The sequence below is a fragment of the Pyxicephalus adspersus genome, chromosome 5 (assembly GCF_032062135.1).
Source record: "Pyxicephalus adspersus chromosome 5, UCB_Pads_2.0, whole genome shotgun sequence".
Taxonomy (NCBI): Eukaryota; Metazoa; Chordata; class Amphibia; order Anura; family Pyxicephalidae; genus Pyxicephalus; species Pyxicephalus adspersus.
This window is the reverse complement of record NC_092862.1, coordinates 86,404,507-86,417,216: the sequence shown is the minus strand read 5'-3', so window position 1 is coordinate 86,417,216 and position 12,710 is coordinate 86,404,507. Positions and strand designations below refer to the sequence as shown.

The 12,710-nt window shown below is 38.7% G+C and overlaps 1 protein-coding gene across 1 annotated transcript in view; it reads left to right on the top strand.

Annotated features, from left to right (window-relative positions):
* SDHA (succinate dehydrogenase complex flavoprotein subunit A) overlaps nt 1–12,710 on the top strand; it is a 160,783-nt gene that overhangs the window by 33,165 nt on the left and 114,908 nt on the right. Inside the window, exon 3 of the mRNA XM_072412019.1 lies at nt 4,383–4,544. Coding sequence (XP_072268120.1) covers nt 4,383–4,544 — 162 coding nt within the window. The remainder of the gene's footprint in view (nt 1–4,382; nt 4,545–12,710) is intronic.

The window sequence follows — 12,710 nt, the reverse complement described above, 5'->3', positions numbered from 1 at the left end:
TTGCATGCTATTATTAAGTTTATGATCTACCAGAACCTCCAGGTTGTCAATTTCTGACTCCTCTAAATGTATTCCCCCTAGACAGTATGAAGTGTGCATGTTGTTTGCCCCCCCAAGTGCATAACTTACATTTAGCAATAATATGTCATTTGTCACTTGGCTGCCCAATCAAACAATACATCCAGGTCTGCTGGTAGATTAGACATTCTATATGGACTTAATTCTTTTACGTAGTTTGGTGTCATCTGCAAACACAAAAATGGTATTTTTAATCCTAAACGCTAAATCATTTATAAAGATGGTAAACCGCAAAGGTCCCAACACTGAACCCTGGGGTACACCACTAATAACCTCTGACCATTCAGAGTATGAATCATTAATTACAACTCTCTGGATGCGGTCTTTAACTTTAGAAAATTCAATCTGTAAATGGATAGAGAACAGGATTAAGGACCCTAACTTACATATTAACCGTCTGTGGGGTACTGTGTCAAAGGCTTTAGCAAAGGCAAAGTACACTATATCAACTGCTTCTCCACTGTCTACCTGTTTGTTTGTTTTTTTCCCTCCTAAAAAGCAGTAAATTTGTTTGACAACTTTAGTCTTTCTTGAATTCGTTCTGATGATCACTATTTTTTTTTCTAGCAGAAACTCCTCTATGTGGTTCTTTATCAATCTCCCTAGGACCTTTCCAGCTATGGTAGTTAAACTTACTGGTTTGTAGTTACTTAGTAATGACTTTGCTCTATTTTTAAAGATAGGAACCACATTGGCCTTACGCTAATCCATTAGTACCATGCCAAGTAAAAAAAAAAAGAACATCCCATACTATTTTTGGGAATTTTAGGCACATATAACGCCACATAACATAATTTAAAATATCAGCAATATCTTTTTTTTAATGTCCAAATAGACAACATTGTACATCTTCTTAAAATACCAACTTGTACAAATCAACATTTTAAAACCGATATTCCAATAAATATAACTCCATCCTGTTTGTCTCAATGTGTTTCACGGATACTAGTCCCCTTCAGGAAAAAAAAATGAGACTGGGCTGAAGATGCCAAATGATACATATGGGACTTCCCCAACAAAAAAATACCCACACGACCACAGGGATGGCTAGACAGAACTTGGAATAGATGTTGGCTCCTTTTCCTGGAGGTACCTCTAAATCCAAGTGGGTTTTCTAGTCCACAGTATTAAAGCCCCCTTGTAAAGTTCCAAATGGATTCCTCCATCATGTAGATCTTAAATTAGTGCAAGAAACATTGCTCATTCCACTTTCCTCTCCGTTTTGAATCTGCATGATTACAATGGGTTGATTTTTTTCTGATCCTTCATCTGAAGGACATACAGGGGTTGTTTGACAAGTAGTGAGCCTAACACATAAATAATACAAATATTTGTAAAAGCTCTGTGAATTGATAAAATATATAAAGCCTTAGATGAAATTTGACCAAAAAGTATATCTATTATATATATATTTAAACAATATATATATTTTATATTAAAATAAATTAAAACATTTAACATTGTGTGTAGGTGATTTTTTTTCAGATGGAGAAAAGTGAGCACAGAGCGGTCATCATATTCCTTTGCTAAAAGGGGCCTAAACACTAAGGAAATCCATAAAGAGATGCAAGAAGTGTTAAAAGATGATTCTTCTTCTTATTCCACTGTCAAAAGATGGGTTGTGGAGATCAAACAAGGTCGAAAAAGCCTTTTTTGATAAAAAAAAAAAAAAAAAGGCCTGAAGCACCCAAAGATGTCACAACCCAGAAAATGATTGACAGAATTCACGATATTGTCCTCCAAGACAGAAGATTGACCACCAGAAGCATTGCTAAGAGTGTGGGGATTTCAAATGAAAGAGTTTACCACATTCTTACTGAAGAACTTGGAATGAGGAAATATTCTTCAGAATGGATTCAGAAACTTCTTGCTCCTGACCAAAAGAGAGAACGTGTGGGATTCTCCAAAGCTTTTCTTGATCATTTCAACAAAAATGAGCAGCAATTTCTTGAAAAATGTAAATCATCCCATGGATGAGATTTGGATCAATCACTGATCCAGAGACAAAACAACAATAGAAACACAAAGGTTCCCCTACCCCAAAGGAAGGCAAGGATCACAAAGTCCTCAATGAAGATCATGGCCTCTGTCTTCTGGGATATTCATGGTGTAGTGATTGACTTTCTTGAAAAAGGTGAAACAACCACAGTAATCAGAAAGTTAAAGGAGGAATTGAAGGTGAAAAGACGGGGAAAGTTGACAAAAGGTGTTTTGTTTTATCGGGAAAATGCGCCAGCACACAAGTCAGCTGTTGCAATGGCCACTATTCATGAATGCTGCTTTAAATTGTTAGAGCACCCACCTTATTTACCAGATATGGCCCCATCAGGCTATTATCTATTTGGAATTTCATAGAAATACCTAAAAGGGAAGATATTTGACTCTGATGATGATGTCATTAAGGCTGTTGAGGACTTCCTTGAGGGCCAAGATGTTGAGTTCTATAAAAAGGGTATAAAGGTCCTCAAAGAAAGATCTGAAAGGTGCATTCTGCTTCATAGAGAGTATATTGAAAATGTATAGAAAATTATTTTAAAGATTTAAAGTCTTTATAGTTGAGGCTCATTACTTGTCAAATTGCCCTTGTATATACATTTTTCTAATTTCACTTCACTTAAAGCCATATAGATTACTCCCTTGCCTTTCTTTATTATATGGACTTGCCTCCCAGGGTGTTCATTGGATCCAGATTGTGTTCTGACCACATTCATTTGTCCTCCTTTCCAACCGATTTTCTTCCTGGATCTTAAAGAACTCCCTACCCTCTAAAATGAAATAAGAAGGGTACAGCCATGTGTAACAGGGCAGTGCATTTTGATGGGTAATATGGTAATGCATGGTGATGAAAGCTTGGGTGATGTTATCCACAAGTGTCCTTACCTTTAGACTTAAATAAACTGGCTGATTTTAGACTGACTCATTAATAAATTGACTTAATTTTAGGTTTACATTTGCCCAATATAAATTTTCATAATGATTGCTAAATCAGTGATATGTGAAGGGGTGCAGAATGTGAGATAGCTTAGAATTGGGTGTAACTGGTTGGGTAGTAAAGCCAATCTAATTAATGATCCTACCTAATAAAATGTTGATTTATACTTGGAGATCAGAAATGTGGAGCTTGGAGGACATTGACATGATAAATGTACCATTTCTTCTTGCCATCATTGAATAAAACTACAGTCCGTATATGAAGGGTTCAGTTAATAAAGTCAAGAATCGCCCTACAGCATGCAGTAGTGTTCCCAAACCATGTCATTATGGCCTCATTCTTAAATTGTCAAGGGAAGCCTCAGGAACACTGCTAATTTTTTCATTTTTTCATGTTTGGCAGAGACGGATTTACCTTTTTCTGTAATATGCATCAGCTAGATAGAGAAACCCTCTGCGGATGTTCTAAGGAGAGTTCCCCTCAAGCAAGGGGAATAGGATCTCCATCCTGAAATTTTTCAATTCCTAACCAGCCAATAAGACGCCCCTCAAATAGATCTAGATCAAGGGCAACAAACAGAAATCATTGTTCGCTCAAAGCCCCCAGGTTCACACACCTCCAAGGACTGCAACATTAAACCTGGATCTTAACTGAAACATCTTTAGGAATGAAGGTCTCGGACAAAGTTACTTTCTCTCTTCTGCAGAGAGGAAAATGTAAAAAGTCAATCCAAAGAAAGGTTTGAAAAAAAAAACTTTTCTGGTTTGGCCATGGTACGATTCTGACCCCAAGGAAGTTGTTGGTACTAAATTTACTTTAAATTGGTTTAGATCAAAGGATGGCAAACCCACTGAAAGCTCTTGCTAAATATCTAGTAAACTATTCAGGTGGAGAGTGGGTAATTTGTTGTTTTGTTCTTATATAATGGATATACCAAATGATTTGGCCTTCAGGGTCTGTCTTTGGCTGTTGAGGGGAAAATATTACATTTACCTGAAATTTGGTTGCCATCACTTCGCAACAGGCGAGTATCTTTACCCGTGTTGTAAATATGCTCTCTCTATTTCATTGAGCTAGTAAGGTTTGGTAATGCCTTTTTATCTATTCTGTCTTTGTGTGTGTGTTTTTTTTTTTTTTTATTGTGAAGAATGATTTACTAGTTAGTGTAATTTAAATTTTCCTTATTGTAGCAAGCTTGGAAAAAATATTTCTCTCCAGGTGCTTACTTAAAGTACCTTCACTGAAAACAAAACAGCTTTTTTATTGTAAAGTTGCAGTATAATCTAACAATGTAAATACATGTTTGCTGTGGATAATATGAAAAATATGCATATTTGAATATGAAAATTAAATGTTTTTTTCCCCCCACCAGATTTCCACACAGTATCCAGTTGTTGATCATGAGTTTGATGCAGTTGTCGTAGGTGCTGGTGGTGCAGGGTTACGAGCTGCTTTTGGGTTATCTGAAGCTGGATTTAACACTGCATGCATCACCAAACTATTTCCTACCAGATCACACACTGTTGCTGCACAGGTAAGCATATGCATGTGTTAATATAGCTCTTTGATTTTACAACCTCATTTTTTTTTCTTTTCTTGAATTCTTATTAACAATTTTTTGAGGACAAAACAGTGGCGTACTACTCACTTCTCTCTCTGTGTTTGTTTATCTGTCACTCTCGGTCACTGGAAACTCATGAAAGACCTTTTCCAATGACAATTGTACCGTGTATATGCAGCCTTGAGTACAATTTGTATTTAATTTTTTTATTTCAATTTTTATTCTGTAACCAAATGCTTTATATTTGTACTATTCAAAAGTAATTTTTTATTGTGATTTTAAAATTTGTGGTACAATTTCATAGCTTAGAACTTGGATATATTCTTGTGGAGGAATCTCAACTAGAGAGTTGTAGGGTTAGGTTAGGGTTGTGCTGTGAGGTACAGTGTCTTGGCCCTCAGTACTATTTCCAGCATATAAGTTCTAGGGTCGGTTTAGGCTCAGGTTAAGTCCATGTTGATAACAGAGCAATATATGTTGACCAATTTAAGATTTTGTCAGGCACGCACCAGACCAGCATGTTCCAGTTCTACATAGAGATGCTGTATTGCAGACCCATAGTAGTCATATCATCTTTTACTGATTTACCATCTTCAAAGGGTATAGCTGAATCAGTAAAATTTGACAGCAATATATGTACCTTTTCCCAGAAAGGACGAACCTTCGGGCATTCACAAAAAATGTGCAGGAGCATGCCCCTGCCTGTGTTGCATCGCCAGCATTTGTCTGAATCTTCTGGGTATATAGTATGTAGAATTGAAGAGACTCTGTACCATCTTGTTAGAAGCTTGTACCCAGTTTCCGGTATATGGAACTGATTTAGGAAGTCTGGGCAATAGAAAGTAATGTAGCTATCTGTGCTGGAGTAAAGTTAGCATTTAAGTATTGCTCCCACTTCTGTATGTATGACGGTGTGAAACCTGTGGCTGGAGCAATAACGTCAGAAAATAGGTTAGAGGTCAAGTGGCGTATGGGTCCATGACCTACACATAATTCACATAACGCCGTGAGTGGTCTACGGAAATTGTCTAGACTCGAAATGGAGTGTAGGAAATGGTGCAAATGTTTTTCCAGAAACCTAGTGCGCCATATACGTCTGAGAAAATTATCTCAGATAGGATGGCCAAGATCGCTCCGGGCAGAAGAAAGTAATGTTTTTAGCCCCCAGGTCGGCTGCTGCATGGAAGCCTGGATCTGAAATACCTGGTTGAAACTTTTGGTTGCTAATTATAGGGTATAGAGTTTTAGGCATGGGTGACATTCTGATGCATCGACGGACCTAAAGGATTATTAAAAGTATTTTTTTTTGGGGGGGGGGGTTAGTTTTATTTTAATTGGTAATGTCTACATTGCATATAGTACTTTGGGTAGTAACACCATTTTTATTGCATTATAGCGGCCGAACTACGATAGCAGTTTGTTTGTCCCATTCCATAATAATAATAATAATTGATTTAATGTGCTCTAAAAGTCTTCTAGAAGTGTGAGGAAGTTTAAAGACTATAAGTTGGAGATCTGTTGGTATCCTAACCCCTAAGTATTTTCTTCCAGGGCCCAACAAAACGGGAATGACTCTTGCAGATTTCTACAGAAGCCCCTCGGGTAGGGTGATGTTTAGAGCTTCTGATTTGTGTGCCACAATGTTGAAGTTCTGATAGTTTTGGAATTGATATGGAGGGGGATGTTTTATAAAATAATAAATTGTCCACAATTGCTGCATCTTCATGTTTCCCTAGAAGTATGCAGCAATGGTTCAAGAGATAGTATGACGATCAAGCGGGATAATAGGCAGCCTTGAAGGGTGCGATTAGTGATGTTGAAATTATCTGACAGGACACGGTTGACTTTAACTCTTGCTGAGGGGTTGGAATATAGGGAAAGAATGTATGTCATCATTTTGTCACCCAGACCTTTATAACGCAGTGTATGTGAAATTAAGTTCCAGTCAACCTGGTAAAAGGCCTTTTTGCATGTGTTGAGAGTAGTATCATTTGGGTGTTAGTACTTTGGGCCTAGTACATTAGGTCCTGAGTTTTCTTTGTATTGTCCTGAGCCACTCTTATTGGGCACAAAATTGGGGTCTGGATGGATTAGTTTAGGGAGGAGGGATGTAAGGCGAGCCAACAGTATTTTGGAGTATAATTTTACAGCAACATTTTAAAAGTGATATTTGCCTGTAACCGGCACGGGAGGTAGGATCTTTCCCTTTATGTATCACAAAAATATGTTCTTCCAGTAAATCACTTGCCATTGGACAGTGGGGTTTTAGGGAACTAAAAACCTCAACAAAGTGGGCACTAAGGGATGGTAGAAGGGTCTTATAGTGTTTTAAAGTTGGATCATCTGGTTCTGGTGCCTTGCCTGTGGCTGAGCTACTGATGGCCCAGGAGAGTTCCTCCTGAGTCGATGGAGCCTGTAGCTGTTGTCTCTTCGTCTAATATTGTGGGCATGCCTGAGGACTCAGGATAAGATAAATAAAATAGGCTTGGATAGTTTCACTATGAGTTTGGGTGGGTAAGGTGGCTGATAAAGCTAAGCTGTTTTAGAAGTGACTATAGAAAGCCTTGAATGCATTAGAGATGACTTTAGGTTGTTTATGCACTTCTCCATGGTTGTAACATATTTTTGGAATGTAAGTTTTAGCACTTTGGGTTCGTAGTGTGTTTGTTAAGTTGCGACCACATTTATTGCCCAACTCGCAGAATAAGCAGCAACATTTGGCCAATGAGGCCTTGTGTTTTGATAAACATAGGGACTTCAGCTTCTCTCCAGATCTACTTATTTGGGCTTCGATGTCTCAAGATAGAGATTGTGATGTCTCTAGTGAGTGTATTTCTTGTAGTAGATCATTGATTTGTTTTGTCTTTTCTCGTTTAAGACGGGCACAGTGTTTTTATTAGAATCCCCCTGATAAAACTGCTTGTGCACGGCCCAAACCATTGTCGGGCACATATTGGGTTTCTTGTTCTTGCCCTAAAGTATAGTGTTAATTGCAAGGTCAGGTCCACCATGACCACTGGGTCTTGAAGTAGGCTCTCATTTTTTCCTTAAAATTTGTCTGTCCAGTGGTTTGTCGGCTGATGTACGAAGAGTGAAATCTGTCTGATAATGTGATGCAACCTATATGCAAGTCTTTGCATATGGACAAGTCAGAATGATGGGTTAGAAACGTATCTATATGCGTGAACACTTGCGCGGAGTGGAACGTGTAATCTCTGGTTGTGGGATGGTGTATACGCCAGATATCACATAGTTGATATTTCTGGATTAATGTGATAAGGACCACATTGCCTCTGCTCCAGGCAATGCGTGAGGTTTCCGCACTAAAAGGTTGAAGTCACCACCTTAAACGAACATCCCTTCGGTCAATTCTGAGAGGGCAAAACATGTTCTTTCTAAAAATTGCATTTGGTTCATGTTGGGGGACGTAAATTGTGGTCTAATCTCTGCATTGTGCCAACTCTCCTATAAGAGTATACTCCCTCCTCTTGGCGTTGCCAGTGGAACCATAGTAAGCCAATGGGTAATTGCAATCTTTCAGATTAGGAATTAGGTATTTTATCATTACGGAAGCCGGTTTCTTGTATGAAAGCTATTTGGGCTTTCTGTCTGTACAGGTTGAGTAAAAGAGAAGGGTCGGTCCCTTCTCAGGAATATTAAGGTCCTAAGACAACCAATGACAACCCTCAATGTTGTGTCACTGAATGTGAAGTATGATTGTTTAGACGCCTGGGAACAGAATTACGGAAAATGGTGTTGGGGTAATATGGGGCTGGAAGAATGTGCCTTTAAAGAAGGGAAGTGTATGGGTAAGGTGGGTACATAAGTGAAGCTTTTCTTTTTTCCCCCTTTTTTTTTTTTTTTCAATTATTTTTAGAACTTGCTAAGAAACTATAGAACTACTTCCTGAGAGACTATTAAACTTCACTGACCTTACAGTAAAAAATAATTTCCCTATGCTAATATTAAACTTTGAATTGAAATCCTACCATTTCAATTGTGTTCCTGGTCATGGAGGGCTACCCGTAACAATGGCAAATTTGCTCTCTTAAAATGTAATGGTTTTTCTTTCCCATTTTTTGTTTCCTGTTTACAACATTCATTAAATGAAATCATATTGTACTTACTGCTTCCCAGATTTTCTTTATATGTACATTTGTTATAAATTGTAATTGTTTACATTGCATTGTTTGAAAAAAAAATGGGTCCAGCAGAGTATAATTTCTAGTTGGGGCTTCTATAAACTGTACCATAAAATTCTTAAATCTTAAATTCATAACTTCCTGCCCTTTTGTTTTACCAGTAGTAAAGTCAATATCAGGTTAATTAAAATCAGCCATCACTACCACTGAAAAGCATATAAATAATCAACATCCTTAGGGTTAACCCGAATTCCACTCTGGATATGCTTAAACTGAATGACTCGGGGAACAGGTCTTATATGTGAATATGCTATTATAACTCTATAGCCATGTCGGTAGATGTCCCTCAACCGGCTCACAATCCAGTGTCCCACCATTATCACAGTTTGAGGACAAATTTTGGGGGAAGCCAATTAACCTAACTGCATTGTTGGAATGTGGGAAGAAACTGGAGTTACCAGGAGAATCCCACGCAAACACAGGGAGAACAAACAAACTCCAAACTCTACCTAGGACATAGAGCCTAGGACATAGTGCTCCTAGAATCTGGTAATGATCAAGAGTCCCTGTTGCTTAACTGGATAACTCTGGATACTCATCCTGGAAAATGATCAAATCTAGATGGGCATTAGGTTGCTGAAGTGGACAGCCCTCCTAAGGATATAATGGTGAAACTGCATTATTTTGCTTCCAAGGAGACCATGATGTGTTACGGCAACAGCTCAGTCAGAGCTGGTTGTGCAAGAATTTCCTGTGCAAGTTTTTTTTTTTTTCTGACTTTTTACTATTGACCGTTGCAAAAGATCATTGAAGCCTTTGTTGTAGATTCTGCTATCTAAGGTTATGAAATTTTTCTGGACCTTTTTTGTGTTTCCATATAAAGGGAAGTCCCACTTCTTTGCCTTCTGTGACAGTGAAGAAATCACTTTAACAGGGGTTCCCACCCCTTTTTTTGCTCAAAAGTTTTCACATATATATATATATTTAATTTTTTTAATTTTTTTTGGCCAATGTAGATACAAAATATTATTGGATGACTTTTTGCCTGCCACAGCATTTGCAGTCTCAGGTTTTAGATATTGAGGGGTTCCAGAGGCAAATTTCCACAGATTGTTGGTTCCATTGCAGGTTGCCCAGTGACTTCCCGGTTTATTATGCTCTCACCTCATAAGTTCAGCTTATACTCTCATTGCTAGAGTTATGCCTAAGGTCCAGGATATAATCATTTTGAGCCGCTCCAACTTTGGATTTAATTAAATACTTGAAAAATCTAGAATTCTATGTCATAAATGCCCTAAAACAGTCACAATTTAGCTCTGCTGCAGCAGTATGACATGGTCAATGTCTGGAGGGAAATGCAACCCTCTTATCCCCTAATCGGTGCTCCAGGATGGCCTATGACTTTGTGTCTTCATTTCCATGCTAATTGTCTCAAAAGCCTGTATTCTATCCATTACCTGGTCAGAACATGATACTGTTAGGCCTGTGCCCTCCAGCAGGTGATGAAGGAATACCTGAGGGGTGGTGGTCTGTCTGTCCTGGTTTTCAGCAGAGCCCTAGGTACTGGGAAAGCTGCTGGTGAGTGACAAAGTCAAATGGACTGAAGTTGGGGCAAGTGGCAGTGTCAGGACAGGCAGAAAGGCAAGAAGATAGGTCAAGGTCAAGTATTCAAAAAGTCAATTTTATATATACCAACGGGGTATAGCTGGGCTAAGTCTCAAGTAACAAGCTAAGGATCCAGCAACCAGAGTCTTGAACAAAAAAGGTTTAAATAGGGCCATCAGCCAATAGCAGGACAAGATTAAATCCAGAAAACTGATCTGCTCATTGGCTGTAGCACATTCTGAGGTTGTGGCAGAGCTGAAGGGGATTTTTAGAGCAAGTACATGGGATCAATCTGTGGGTGGGAGTGGGAAAACCAGCTTAGCAGGCTGGGGTTAATTATCTGGCTTTTGCTGGAGTCTTGCCAATGGTTTTAGTGATAAGTTAGTGTGTATCGAGTCCTACCTGGTTATTTTTTTCCTTGAATAAATTGTTCCTCCAACTGGAGGCTCACAAGACCTGGGGTGGCTCATTGAATTTGCTTCCATAACTAAATAAAAAATTGCAATCATATTTGTTAGATTCTAAATTTAAGAATTACCATGCCTTTGCCTCTCAACATTAACCCCCCATCGGTATCCCGGATTGTGACTCTGGGTGGATTTTAACTGCAAAAAGCGGTAATCCCGAGTCACACTCAGGGTCGCTTAAAACGTAAAAAAAAAAAAAACCCACTTACCTTGCTCTGTCAGCGTCCTGCTGGTCCCCGCAGGTCCTCGGGACATGTCCTCCTCCTCTGATCTCCAGCCGCAAACTGCTGTGACGATCTCCGGGGTTTCCTGGTGAGGTTGGTGCCGGCAGGAGGAGCGGTGGGAAATTCAAAAAATTTTGTATTGGATTCAGTACAAAATAGCTGTAATGAGTCCAATACAAAAAAATTTTCATATGATATAAATATATATTTTTTATAAATGCTTCTGTACAGGTATAATATGTTTCACTGTTTTTTTTTATTTTTTCAACTTGTTTTTGTTTTTTTTTTTATTTAAAGTTTGCTATTAAATTTAATAAATATTGGACATATTTTGGTGAATTATGCCTAAGATTTATGAAGCAACCAGCTATGAAGCAACTTCCTGGTTATTGTTTGATTGTTTCAGTTAATTTGCAAATTTTTTATGGCTACACAGCAGAATTTTATAAAATGATCAATACGGAAATTACCCCTCTCCTAACAGAGGTATTTAACTCACTACATAGTTCTCCCCAGAGGCTTTTAGCCGGTTGCTCCGCCCAGCTGATTTGAATACCCCGCCCAGCTCTCGGCAGCTCTCATCCTCAGATGCACGGATCTCAGTGAGGCTGCTCCGTGCTCTGTGTCCTCCTGTGCAGCCTTCATGTGAAGGAAACACAGGCAGCCCCGCCCCCGTCTCATAGCACAAGCTCAGATTTCTGCCTTTGAAATGTATCCACTGCTAGCTGCGTGTGAATTCTGCATCCTCACAGCTTTGTGTACAAACCTCCATATCTCCTAATATGTATGTGACAATGACCTGTAATTTTCAGGGTGTACAGGGGACCCTCATAGATACTAGTTATTACAATTTCAGCCCCCCAGCTTTAAAGAATTTCAGGATATGGGGGTCACAAATGTAAAAAGTTATGAAAATTAAACTTTGGGGTTGCTGTTTCTGAGGAAAGTGCAACTAGGAGTCCTAAATTGAAAGTGCAAATTGGGGACCCTGGAGCCACTAACATAGCAAGGAGCATTGGGATGGGGCCCCTAAATATATACCAACCTGTCACAAATCTATACCTATGAAACTACTGTCTGCTTCTCTTCTTTGTATACCAATTTCTCTGAGGTGGGGTACAAAACTGAAAATATAGGTGCAAGTGTCGGGCACATTCTCCCCTTACAATCTCTTACTACAGCATCATTAGAACATAAAACACTCTGCCCATTAAAATGGGCCTCCCTGCCCTGTTACACATTCCTGTCCACTTATCTAACATTCCGAACTTCATTTGGGGAATGGGGAGGTGTAAGAAACCAAAAATATAGGTACAAGTGGGTAACATCTGTGACTAACATCCCCTAAAACTTCATCACTATGGCATCATTAGAAAATGAATTCTGCCCACTAAATGTTATTGAGGTTAAGGTACTGTAAGGGTACAGTCATGTGTAACAAGAAAGTGCATTTTGATGGACAGTTTTTTTTTTTAATATTGTAATGATGCCATGGTGATGAAAGGTGATCGCCACACATGTCTCCCACTTCCACCTATATTTTTGTTTCCCTGCACCTCTTAATTCTGGAGAAATTGGGGATTGAGGTAAGATGCAGACAGATATGTGTAACAGAGCAGAGGCAGCACATTCTGCTAGGTAGAGATTTATGTTCTCATAATGCCATACTAATTACATTTTAGAAAGGTTTAGCCACAAGTG